General features: G+C 41.7%; 1 protein-coding gene across 4 annotated transcripts in view; it reads left to right on the plus strand.

Moving 5' to 3' along the window:
* The window catches only part of FNIP2 (folliculin interacting protein 2), a 281,392-nt gene that overhangs the window by 83,221 nt on the left and 184,939 nt on the right, over positions 1-13,232 (plus strand). For all 4 annotated transcript variants that reach the window (XM_053703784.1, XM_053703781.1, XM_053703783.1 and 1 more), the window contains exon 2: positions 1,788-1,914. In XM_053703784.1, the coding sequence (XP_053559759.1) occupies positions 1,788-1,914 (127 nt within the window). The remainder of the gene's footprint in view (positions 1-1,787; positions 1,915-13,232) is intronic.

The raw sequence follows: 13,232 nt of genomic DNA on the forward strand, positions 1-13,232 counted from the left end.
AAGTTCTATTTTTAATGGCTATTTCCTCGGCTCGAAGAGTCTGAGTTATCAGCCTTACATTGTGATTCTCCTTATCTGATTTTTCACTCGGATAAGGTAGTTCTGCGTACTAAACCTGGGTTCTTACCTAAGGTAGTCACTAACAGGAATATCAATCAGGAGATTGTTGTTCCATCCTTGTGTCCTAATCCTTCCTCAAAGAAGGAACGACTTCTGCACAATCTAGATGTAGTTTGTGCCCTAAAATTTTATTTACAGGCAACTAAAGATTTTCGACAAACATCTTCCCTGTTTGTCGTTTACTCTGGTCTGAGGAGAGGTCAAAAAGCTTTGGCGACCTCTCTCTCTTTTTGGCTTCGTAGCATAATACGTTTGGCCTATGAGACTGCTGGACAGCAGCCTCCTGAAAGAATTACAGCTCATTCCACTAGAGCTGTGGCTTCCACTTGGGCCTTTAAGAATGAGGCCTCTGTTGAACAGATTTGCAAGGCTGCAACTTGGTCTTCGCTTCATACTTTTTCCAAATTTTACAAATTTGACACTTTTGCTTCTTCGGAGGCTATTTTTGGGAGAAAGGTTCTTCAGGCAGTGGTTCCTTCTGTATAAAGATCCTGCCTATCCCTCCCGTCATCCGTGTACTTTTGCTTTGGTATTGGTATCCCAGAAGTAATGATGACCCGTGGACTGATCACACTTAACAGGAGAAAACAAAATTTACGGCCCGCCCTGTTTTTTATGGCAGGTCTAAATTTTTAAATTATACTCCAGTCACCACTGCACCCTTTAGCTTCTCCTTTCTCGTTGGTTCTTGGTCGAATGACTGGGTGTGACGTAGAGGGGAGGAGCTATATAGCAGCTCTGCTGGGTGATCCTCTTGCACTTCCTGTTGGGGAGGAGTTAATATTTCAGAAGTAATGATGACCCGTGGACTGATCACACTACAGGAGAAAGGAATTTATCAGGTAAGCATAAATTATGTTTTTTTATATTGTGTACTTACTTTTGTACTTATTTTTTTCCTTAAAGAAATACTAAACCCATTTCATGATTCAGATAGAGCATGCAATTTTAAGCAAGTTTCTAATTTACTCCTACTATCAAATTATCTTTGTTATCTTTATTTAAAGCTTAGGAGCCAGCCCATTTTAGGTTCAGCACCCTGGATAGCGCTTCTTTATTGGTGGCTACATTTAGCAAACCAATAAGCAAGCATAACCCAGGGTTTGAACCAAAAATGGGCTGGCTCTTCAGCTTTACATTCCTGCTTTTCAAATAAAGATATCAAGAGAACGAAGAAAAATTGATAATAGGTGTAAATTAGAAAGTTGCTTAAAATTGCATGCTCTATCTGAATCATTTAAAAAAATAAAAATAAATTGGGTTTAGATTCCCTTTAATCTTCCATGATTTACAGGCTGGTGTATGTATATGAATAGGAAAATTGCAACACTACTACATTTTTCTGTTTTTAACATTTTTTTCCCCCCCAGTTCTGTGGAATATATAACATTTGTTTTTACTCAGAATTAATCATGTGAGTGAAGAAATATAATTGAATTTTCATTGATAGTGACAAACTGTGTTTACTCTAGCAATAGACATGAGGATCACAATACTGCAAGTTAGCTCATGCAAAAATAGTAATATTTGGGTATACTGTGTTTTCAGAGCTTCTTGCTGTATTAGATACATAAAAATTGCCAAGTAACCTACCCACTGGGTTCCTTTACATAAAAATTGCCAAGTAACCTACTCACTGGGTTCCTTTCAATTCATGTCATCCACAGCTGGCCTAGTTCAGAGTTTGACCAGAATGATATCAGACTGATTGTATACCAGGACTGTGAGAGGAGGGGCCGACAAGTTTTATTTGATTCGAAAGCTATCCGTGAAATTAAAGATGAAACTGTACAGGTAGGAAATACAGCACAATGTTTGTGTGATGCTTGCTAGCTAGCTTTAAGTAATAACTGTTTTTCTCTTATGTTTGAATAAATAGACTAATATGAAAAAATTGTGTATAATGTTATAATATTTCAGATTTTGTGAATGGAAACTAAGAGCAATGGAGTCAGAGGCGTAACTAGAAACCACAGGGCCCAGGTGCAAGAATCCAAACAGGATTATAAAATGAGAAAAACACGTACAATACATGAACAGTACCATGCTAAATAAACTGGTTCCTACACAGGTCACCTATACAAACATTCATTTGAAGTTAAAATCTATTTAAAACAGATGTAAGCTACAAAAACATATTGTAACATGCTTACGCAGTGCTTTCCATATGAAAGATGGGATTTATATGTCACAATATTAAAATTTATGGCAATGTTTTTTTGTGTTTAGTTAATACAAACCTCAGAAATACTATTTTATAATGAGGCAGGAAAGTGGTTTTATAAAGAACAATATAATGTATTTTCTGAGGTAAAACATGAGTCAATCTCTTCATAGAGCTTATTCAGATATTTACAGGTAAAGATCCAAGCACCTCATCTGCTTGTTCTCACAGGCATATTTTTATTTTGTGTTTTTTAATTAAATGTATTTTTATCTGTATGATATAAATTAATAAAAAAAATAATTGTTGCATATATATATTAAATGTCTTTTGGACTTTAACCCGCAGTTTAAAAGTTAAAGGGGCAGTCTGCTGACTGCCCCCTTATTTCAGTTCTTTTGACAGACTTGTATTTTAGCCAATCAGTGCTCACTCCTAGGTCACTTCACGTGCATGAGCTCAATGTTATCTATATGAAACACATGAACTAATGCCCTCTAGTGGTCAAAATGCTAAGAAATTAGCATATGAACTTCCTAGCTTTAGCTTTCAACTAAGAATACCAAAAGAACAAAGCAAAATTGGTGATAAAAGTAAATTGGGGAGCTGTTTAAAATGACATGCCCTATTTAAATCATAAAAGTTGTTTTGGACCTTGACTGTCCCTTTAATACTGCAACTGATTGAAGTCACCAAGACACTTTTTGTGTGTGTGTGTGTGACAGTTTCTTTCAAGCATTATGAGAATCATTGGGGTCAGTGAGTGAATGGATCAGCTTAAAAGTCCCACAGAGTCTCATAGCTGCAGAATAATAACCTCCTCTCTGATCCATGTCTTACAGTAGGTGCTTGAACATGGATCTAGCCTCAGCCTGCCCTAACAAATGACCATAGGTTTTAGCTAACATACCCCGTGCTGCTTATCTGCCTTCAGTCACTAACGGTGACACTCTGAAGCTAGAGGAGGGAGGAGCCTTGCCTTGGACTTGACATGGAAGGCAGCAGCTGCTACTTTCCCATTCCAGCCCATGCTGTTAACATGGAAACCTTAGCTAGTACTCTCCTGCTGCTGCTTCCTCCTGTCGACTCACTCTTGTGCAGTTCTGGGCAGGAGCTCCGCCCTCCACCTCTGATTTGTTGGTATTTGCTGCATGGCATTCTGGAACATGTAGTTTCGAGCCATTTAGCATAGAAACACCGTATTAATGGCGTCCTGGCACTGTCAGGGGTCCGGGCCCGGGCCCCTCCCAGTCCAGGACCCCTGACTGGAGTCGCAGCTTTCACCCCCTGATGGCAGCATACAATTTTTTTTTTTTATATATATATTTTTTTTTTGCTGAAGCTGCCCCCCCCCCCGGGGGGCCCGGTCGCAGTTGCATACGCTGAACCCCCGAAGTTCCGTCCTTGAATGGTGTTGTTAATGGCCTTGAGATAATGCACCATTTTTTATCTTCAGAAAATTCTCTTCTGTTTTTTCCCACAGACACCCAAATTTCCTCTCCTTTTTTGTTTCTTTCCTTAATCCAATTTCTCCCACTTACACAGCTGATTTAAATGAACATAAAGTTACAGTAAGAGAGCGCTCTAGTGCAGGTGTGCCCAGACTATGTATGTAGGGCCATTCACTAATAGTTGCATTGGCTGGGGCCACATTACATTCTACTTATGCTTAAGAAAATGCCTCATAACACTTTTAGTTAAAAATGACACAGAAAATTGTGTTAATAATTTAACGCAATATACCCTTCAAGTTACAACATTAGTACAAGTACATATGTTTAATTACTTAAGGCCCGATGATCAAAACTTCACAGGTCCAATGTGACAAACCGCACTGACACTCGCAGGGGTCGCCCTCAGGGAATTTTTTTTTTTTTTTTTTTTTAAAAGGTGCTTTCCCTGCAAGTTCTCAATAATGGAGTTCACTGGAAAGGACAACTTCGCTGTGAAGGTAGCAGGGGACGCACTTTAAAAAATAAATCCTGCAAATTACATTACTCTGCTTTTAGCATAAAGAACCTTACAATCGTGTCTTTTCCTATTAAGGTAAGTGTTTTTCCATAAAATATTTTTTTGCAGAACAATTTTGAATACGATTTAAACAATAAAAAAAAAGGGCATTTTTATTTTGATATTTCATTTATTCATTATATATATATATATATATATGTGTGTATATATATATATGTTTTTTTGTGAGATAAACTGTTCTCAATGTGGAATCTGCCTTTATGTAGTTAGGACAGGGGCTTCATAGTACTGGTGTGATTTCTTGTAGGATCTCACAAGCACAGACCGCTTTAGATAATTGGCCCCTCATGACTTTCTATAAAGTATAATGAACTTAAGTTGCCTCTTCTCTGTTCCCCCTGCTGAAGACATATATATATATATATATATATATATAATCTGTGCAAACAAACCTGTGTGGATCCCCTTTTGGGACAAACAAAGACAAATAGAAAACGAGTTAAAAAATGGCAGCGCCCATTACTTTATAGAAACTAAAATGAATGTTAGACACATGCTAGACATAATAATGTATTGAAAGCAAAAATTAATCTTAGAATATGTAGATGCGTTGTTGTTGTTGTTTTTTTTAACTGATCTAATAAAACATTTATTACTATTATAAATATATAAATATATATATATATATATATATTTCTTTTATACTTTACTTGTGGGATATAATCCTCCTGCTAACAGGAAGTGGCAAAGAGCACCACAGCAGAGCTGCTATATAGCTCCTTCCTTAACTCCTCCCCCCAGTCATTCTCTTTGCCTATGCTAGTACAGGTAATAGGAAGGGTAAAGTGATAGTGGTGATAAAATGATAGTTTTAATTTCTTCAATCAAGACTTTATATGTTATGGTGAGACACTGGGGCAGCCTAACGATTTTATTATCAATCTAAAATGGGTGGCTGGTTGTTATACTTTTCCTCTAAAGAGGATCCACATGGCTAGTACTTTATTTTTTATACCCCCATGGCTTATGTTTGACCGCTTTACTGCGGTTGTTTAGGCTCAGCTTATTCCAGAGAGGATGGGCGGGGCCTAATTTTGCGCCTCAATGGCACAGTTTCTTCACATACAAACTGTAATTTTCAGCTCCGGTTGGGCCCAAACTGACTCCTGGTGTTCCGGAGTGATTTTGAGGCTTGATTAAGATCCCTGGGGGCAAGTAGGCGGGATTATAACGTTTTTCTAATAAACGTTGTTTTTATTGATAACTCAGAGGGTTAATTGCTCTTTACTATGGGGTGCAACATCTGACTGCATTATAGGGCAGGTTTATCTTAAAATTGGACATATGTGAACACTTTTAAGCTGTTATGCAAAATTGTGCGCTTTTTATTTTCTTAAAGGCGCAGTACCTTTTTTTCAAAAAATTGTGTTATCTCACTAAATAGAGTGTTTAACGACTTTGTGGTGTTTACATAGCCTGTTCAACACTGACACTGAGGAAGTTCAATGTTTTATGTGTTTAGAAGCCATTGTGGAACCCCCTCTTACATTGTGCCCTTCTTATACTGAAAGGGCCTTACACTGTAAAGAACATATTTTATGTAATGAAAGTGTGTCTAAGGAGGATTCTCAGTCTGAAGAGAATCTGGATACGCCATCTAATTCTCCCCAAGTGTCTCAACCTTTAACGCCCACTCAAGCGACGTCAAGTACTTCTAGTGCATCTACTTTTTTTACTTTGCAAGATATGGCTGCAGTGATGTCTACTACCCTTACAGAGGTATTATCTAAACTGCCAGGTTTGCAGGGTAACCGCAGTAGGTCAGGTATTAATGTAAATACTGAACCCTCTGATGCCTTAGTGGCTATTTCCAATGCACCCTCACAATGCTCTGATTTGGGGGTTAGGTATTTTATGTCTGAGGGAGAACTTTCAGAGTCAGGAAATGTATTACCTCAGACAGATTTGGACGTCACGTCCTTTAAATTTAAACTGGAACACCTCCGCCTGTTGCTCAGGGAGGTTTGCGCGACTCTGGCTGATTGTGACCCTATCACAATTCCTCCAGAAAAATTGTGTAAAATGGACAAATATTTAGAAGTACCTACTTACACGGATGTTTTTCTGGTTCCTAAGAGAATTTCGGAAATTGTTAAGAGGGCATGGGATAGACCAGGTATACCGTTTTCTCCCCCTCCTAACTTTAAGAAAATGTTTCCTATATCTGACACCATACGGGACTCCTGGTAATTGGTCCCTAAGGTGGAGGGAGCTATATCTACTCTAGCTAAGCGAGCAACTATACCCATTGAAGACAGTTGTGCTTTCACAGACCCTATGGATAAAAAATTAGAGGGTCTTCTAAAGAAACTATTTGTTCACCAGGGTTTTCTCTTACAGCCTACAGCCTGCATTGTTCCAGTAACTACTGCAGCTGCCTTTTGGTTTGACGCCCTGGAAGAGTCTCTGAGGTAGAGACACTTTTAGAGGACATTTTAGACAGAATATAGGCTCTTAAATTAGCCAATTCATTTATTACTGATGCTGCTTTTCAAATTGCAAAATTAGCAGCGAAAAACGCATGCCATTCTGGCGCGCAGAGCGTTATGGCTAAAGTCATGGTCTGCTGACGTATCGCCGAAATCTAAGTTTTTAACTATTCCCTTAAAAGGTAAGACCCTATTTGGGCCTGAGCTGAAGGAATTAATCTCTGACATTACTGGAGGTAAGGGGCGCGCCCTACCTCAGGACAAGTCCCTCAAGATGAGGGGTAAACAAAATGATTTTCGTTCCTTTCAAAATTTTAAAGGAGTATCCTCTGCATTTTAAAGGAGTATCCTCTACTTCCTCTTCCTCCACTAAGCAGGAAGGGAACTTTTCTCAATCCAAGTCGGTCTGGAGACCTAACCAGGCCTGGAATAAAGGTAAACAAGCCAAGAAGCCCGCTGCTGCTACCAAGACAGCATGAAGGGGCAGCCCCCGATCCGGGACCGGATCTAGTAGGGGCAGACTCTCGTTCTTTGCTTGGGCAAGGGATGTACAGGATCCCTGGGCATTGGAAATTGTGACCCAGGGGTACCAGCTGGAATTCAATGATTTCTTCCCAAGGGGGAGATTTCATCTTTCACGTCTGTCTGTAGACCAGACAAAAAGAGAGGCGTTTCTTACGCTGTGCAAAAGACCTTTACACAATGGGTGTAATTTGCCCAGTTCCAGAACAGGGGCAGGGGTTCTACTCAAATCTATTTGTGGTTCCCAAAAAAGAGTGAACCTTCAGACCAATTTTAGATCTCAAATGTCTAAACAAATTTCTCAGAGTCCCATCGTTCAAGATGGAGACCATTTGTACAATTTTTGCCAATGATCCAGGAGGGTCAATATATGACCACTGTGGACCTGAATGATGCGTACCTTCACATTCCTATCCACAAAGATCATCATCAATTCCTAAGATTTGCCTTCAAGGACAAACATTATCAGTTTGTGGCCCTTCCCTTCGGGTTGGCCACAGCTCCCAGGATCTTCACAAAGGTTCTCGGGTGCCTTCTAGCGGTTCTCAGGCTTCGAGGCATAGCGGTGGTGCCCTATCTGGACGATATCTTGATCCAGGCGTCAACCTATCATCTGTCCAAATCTCACACGGACATCGTGTTGTCATTTCTAAGAACTCACGGTTGGAAAAAAGTTCACTAGTTCCACAGACAAGAGTTCCATTCCTGGGAACTCTGATAGACTCGGTAAACATGAAAATATTTCTGACAGAAGTCAGAAAATCAAAGATTCTAATTACTTGCCATGCTGTGCATGCTCAGTCAGTGGAATGGGGATTATGCGAATTTATCTCCTCAGATAAATCTGAACCAAGAGACCAGAGACTCTCTTCGGTGGTGGTTGTCACAGGACAATCTGTCCCAAGGGATGTGCTTCCGCAAGCCATCTTGGGTAATAGTAACGACGGACGCCAGTCTCCTGGGCTGGGGTGCAGTCTGGAATTCCCTGAAGGCTCAGGGTGTGTGGACTCAGGTGGAGTCTCAATTGCCAATCACTATTCTGGAACTGAGAGCGATATTCAACGCGCTGCTGGCGTGGCCTCAGTTGGCTTCGGCCAAATTCATAAGATTCCAGTCGAACAATATCATGACTGTGGCATATATCAATCATCAGGGGGGAACAAGGAGTTCTCTAGCGATGATAGAAGTATCAAAGATAATTTCTCCAACATAGGTGTGTCCGGTCCACGGCGTCATCCTTACTTGTGGGATATTCTCTTCCCCAACAGGAAATGGCAAAGAGCCCAGCAAAGCTGGTCACATGATCCCTCCTAGGCTCCGCCTACCCCAGTCATTCTCTTTGCCGTTGTACAGGCAACATCTCCACGGAGATGGCTTAGAGTTTTTTAGTGTTTAACTGTAGTTTTTATTATTCAATCAAGAGTTTGTTATTTTAAAATAGTGCTGGTATGTACTATTTACTCAGAAACAGAAAAGAGATGAAGATTTCTGTTTGTATGAGGAAAATGATTTTAGCAACCGTTACTAAAATCCATGGCTGTTCCACACAGGACTGTTGAGAGCAATTAACTTCAGTTGGGGGAACAGTGAGCAGTCTCTTGCTGCTTGAGGTATGACACATTCTAACAAGACGATGTAATGCTGGAAGCTGTCATTTTCCCTATGGGATCCGGTAAGCCATGTTTATTAAGATAGTAAATAAGGGCTTCACAAGGGCTTATTTAGACTGTAGACTTTTTCTGGGCTAAATCGATTCATTATTAACACATATTTAGCCTTGAGGAATCATTTAATCTGGGTATTTTGATAAGATTATATCGGCAGGCACTGTTTTAGACACCTTATTCTTTAGGGGCTTTCCCAAATCATAGGCAGAGCCTCATTTTCGCGCCGGTGTTGCGCACTTGTTTTTGAGAGGCATGACATGCAGTCGCATGTGTGAGGAGCTCTGATACTTAGAAAAGACTTTCTGAAGGCGTCATTTGGTATCGTATTCCCCTTTGGGCTTGGTTGGGTCTCAGCAAAGCAGATACCAGGGACTGTAAAGGGGTTAAAGTTAAAAACGGCTCCGGTTCCGTTATTTTAAGGGTTAAAGCTTCCAAATTTGGTGTGCAATACTTTTAAGGCTTTAAGACACTGTGGTGAAATTTTGGTGAATTTTGAACAATTCCTTCATATTTTTTCGCAATTGCAGTAATAAAGTGTGTTCAGTTTAAAATTTAAAGTGACAGTAACGGTTTTATTTTAAAACGTTTTTTGTACTTTGTTTCAAGTTTATGCCTGTTTAACATGTCTGAACTACCAGATAGACTGTGTTCTGAATGTGGGGAAGCCAGAATTCCTTCTCATTTAAATAAATGTGATTTATGTGACAATGACAATGATGCCCAAGATGATTCCTCAAGTGAGGGGAGTAAGCATGGTACTGCATCATTCCCTCCTTCATCTACACGAGTCTTGCCCACTCAGGAGGCCCCTAGTACATCTAGCACATCTAGCGCGCCAATACTCCTTACTATGCAACAATTAACGGCTGTAATGGATAATTCTGTCAAAAACATTTTAGCCAAAATGAACACTTATCAGCGTAAGCGCGACTGCTCTGTTTTAGATACTGAAGAGCATGACGACGCTGATAATAATGGTTCTGAAGGGCCCCTAAACCAGTCTGATGGGGCCAGGGAGGTTTTGTCTGTGGGAGAAATTACTGATTCAGGGAACATTTCTCAACAAGCTGAACCTGATGTGATTACGTTTAAATTTAAGTTGGAACATCTCCGCATTCTGCTTAAGGAGGTATTATCCACTCTGGATGATTGTGACAAGTTGGTCATCCCAGAGAAACTATGTAAAATGGACAAGTTCCTAGAGGTCCCGGGGCTCCCAGAAGCTTTTCCTATACCCAAGCGGGTGGCGGACATTGTAAATAAAGAATGGGAAAGGCCCGGTATTCCTTTCGTCCCTCCCCCCATATTTAAAAAATTGTTTCCTATGGTCGAACCCAGAAAGGACTTATGGCAGACAGTCCCCAAGGTCGAGGGAGCGGTTTCCACCTTAAACAAACGCACCACTATACCCATAGAAGATAGTTGTGCTTTCAAAGATCCTATGGATAAAAAATTAGAAGGTTTACTTAAAAAGATGTTTGTTCAGCAGGGTTACCTTCTACAACCAATTTCATGCATTGTCCCTGTCGCTACAGCCGCGTGTTTCTGGTTCGATGAGCTGGTAAAGGCGGTCGATAGTGATTCTCCTCCTTATGAGGAGATTATGGACAGAATCAATGCTCTCAAATTGGCTAATTCTTTCACCTTAGACGCCACTTTGCAATTGGCTAGGTTAGCGGCTAAGAACTCTGGGTTTGCTATTGTGGCGCGCAGAGCGCTTTGGTTGAAATCTTGGTCAGCTGATGCGTCTTCCAAGAACAAGCTACTTAACATTCCTTTCAAGGGGAAAACGCTGTTTGGCCCTGACTTGAAAGATATTATCTCTGATATCACTGGGGGTAAGGGCCACGCCCTTCCTCAGGATCGGCCTTTCAAGGCAAAAAATAAACCTAATTTTCGTCCCTTTCGTAGAAACGGACCAGCCCAAAGTGCTACGTCCTCTAAGCAAGAGGGTAATTCTTCTCAAGCCAAGCCAGCTTGGAGACCAATGCAAGGCTGGAACAAGGGAAAGCAGGCCAAGAAACCTGCCACTGCTACCAAGACAGCATGAAATGTTGGCCCCCGATCCGGGACCGGATCTGGTGGGGGGCAGACTCTCTCTCTTCGCTCAGGCTTGGGCAAGAGATGTTCTGGATCCTTGGGCGCTAGAAATAGTCTCCCAAGGTTATTTTCTGGAGTTCAAGGGGCTTCCCCCAAGGGGGAGGTTCCACAGGTCTCAGTTGTCTTCAGACCACATAAAAAGACAGGCATTCTTACATTGTGTAGAAGACCTGTTAAAAATGGGAGTGATTCATCCTGTTCCATTAGGAGAACAAGGGATGGGGTTCTACTCCAATCTGTTCATAGTTCCCAAAAAAGAGGGAACGTTCAGACCAATCTTAGATCTCAAGATCTTAAACAAGTTTCTCAAGGTTCCATCGTTCAAGATGGAAACCATTCGAACAATTCTTCCTTCCATCCAGGAAGGTCAATTCATGACCACGGTGGATTTAAAGGATGCGTATCTACATATTCCTATCCACAAGGAACATCATCGGTTCCTAAGGTTCGCATTCCTGGACAAGCATTACCAGTTCGTGGCGCTTCCTTTCGGATTAGCCACTGCTCCAAGGATTTTCACAAAGGTACTAGGGTCCCTTCTAGCTGTGCTAAGACCAAGGGGCATTGCCGTAGTACCTTACTTGGACGACATTCTGATTCAAGCGTCGTCCCTTCCTCAAGCAAAGGCTCACACGGACATTGTCCTGGCCTTTCTCAGATCTCACGGATGGAAAGTGAACGTGGAAAAGAGTTCTCTATCTCCGTCAACAAGGGTTCCCTTCTTGGGTACAATAATAGACTCCTTAGAAATGAGGATTTTTCTGACAGAAGCCAGAAAAACAAAGCTTCTAGACTCTTGTCGGATACTTCATTCCGTTTCTCTTCCTTCCATAGCGCAGTGCATGGAAGTGATAGGTTTGATGGTAGCGGCAATGGACATAGTTCCTTTTGCGCGCATTCATCTAAGACCATTACAACTGTGCATGCTCAGTCAGTGGAATGGGGACTATACAGACTTGTCTCCGAAGATACAAGTAAATCAGAGGACCAGAGACTCACTCCGTTGGTGGCTGTCCCTGGACAACCTGTCACAAGGGATGACCTTCCGCAGACCAGAGTGGGTCATTGTCACGACCGACGCCAGTCTGATGGGCTGGGGCGCGGTCTGGGGATCCCTGAAAGCTCAGGGTCTTTGGTCTCGGGAAGAATCTCTTCTACCGATAAATATTCTGGAACTGAGAGCGATATTCAATGCTCTCAAAGCTTGGCCTCAGCTAGCGAGGGCCAAGTTCATACGGTTTCAATCAGACAACATGACAACTGTTGCGTACATCAACCATCAGGGGGGAACAAGGAGTTCCCTAGCGATGGAAGAAGTGACCAAAATCATTCTATGGGCGGAGTCTCACTCCTGCCACCTGTCTGCTATCCACATCCCAGGAGTGGAAAATTGGGAAGCGGATTTTCTGAGTCGTCAGACATTGCATCCGGGGGAGTGGGAACTCCATCCGGAAATCTTTGCCCAAGTCACTCAACTGTGGGGCATTCCAGACATGGATCTGATGGCCTCTCGTCAGAACTTCAAAGTTCCTTGCTACGGGTCCAGATCCAGGGATCCCAAGGCGGCTCTAGTGGATGCACTAGTAGCACCTTGGACCTTCAAACTAGCTTATGTATTCCCGCCGTTTCCTCTCATCCCCAGGCTGGTAGCCAGGATCAATCAGGAGAGGGCATCGGTGATCTTGATAGCTCCTGCGTGGCCACACAGGACTTGGTATGCAGACCTGGTGAATATGTCATCGGCTCCACCATGGAAGCTACCTTTGAGACGGGACCTTCTTGTTCAAGGTCCGTTCGAACATCCGAATCTGGTCTCACTCCAACTGACTGCCTGGAGATTGAACGCTTGATCTTATCAAAGCGAGGGTTCTCAGATTCTGTCATTGATACTCTTGTTCAGGCCAGAAAGCCTGTAACTAGAAAGATTTACCACAAAATTTGGAAAAAATATATCTGTTGGTGTGAATCTAAAGGATTCCCTTGGGACAAGGTTAAAATTCCTAAGATTCTATCCTTCCTTCAAGAAGTATTGGATAAAGGATTATCTGCAAGTTCCCTGAAGGGACAGATTTCTGCCTTGTCTGTGTTACTTCACAAAAAGCTGGCAGCTGTGCCAGATGTTCAAGCCTTTGTTCAGGCTCTGGTCAGAATCAAGCCTGTTTACAAACCTTTGACTCCTCCTTGGAGTCTCAACTTAGT

Source organism: Bombina bombina, chromosome 2, assembly GCF_027579735.1.
Source record: "Bombina bombina isolate aBomBom1 chromosome 2, aBomBom1.pri, whole genome shotgun sequence".
Lineage (NCBI taxonomy): Eukaryota > Metazoa > Chordata > Amphibia > Anura > Bombinatoridae > Bombina > Bombina bombina.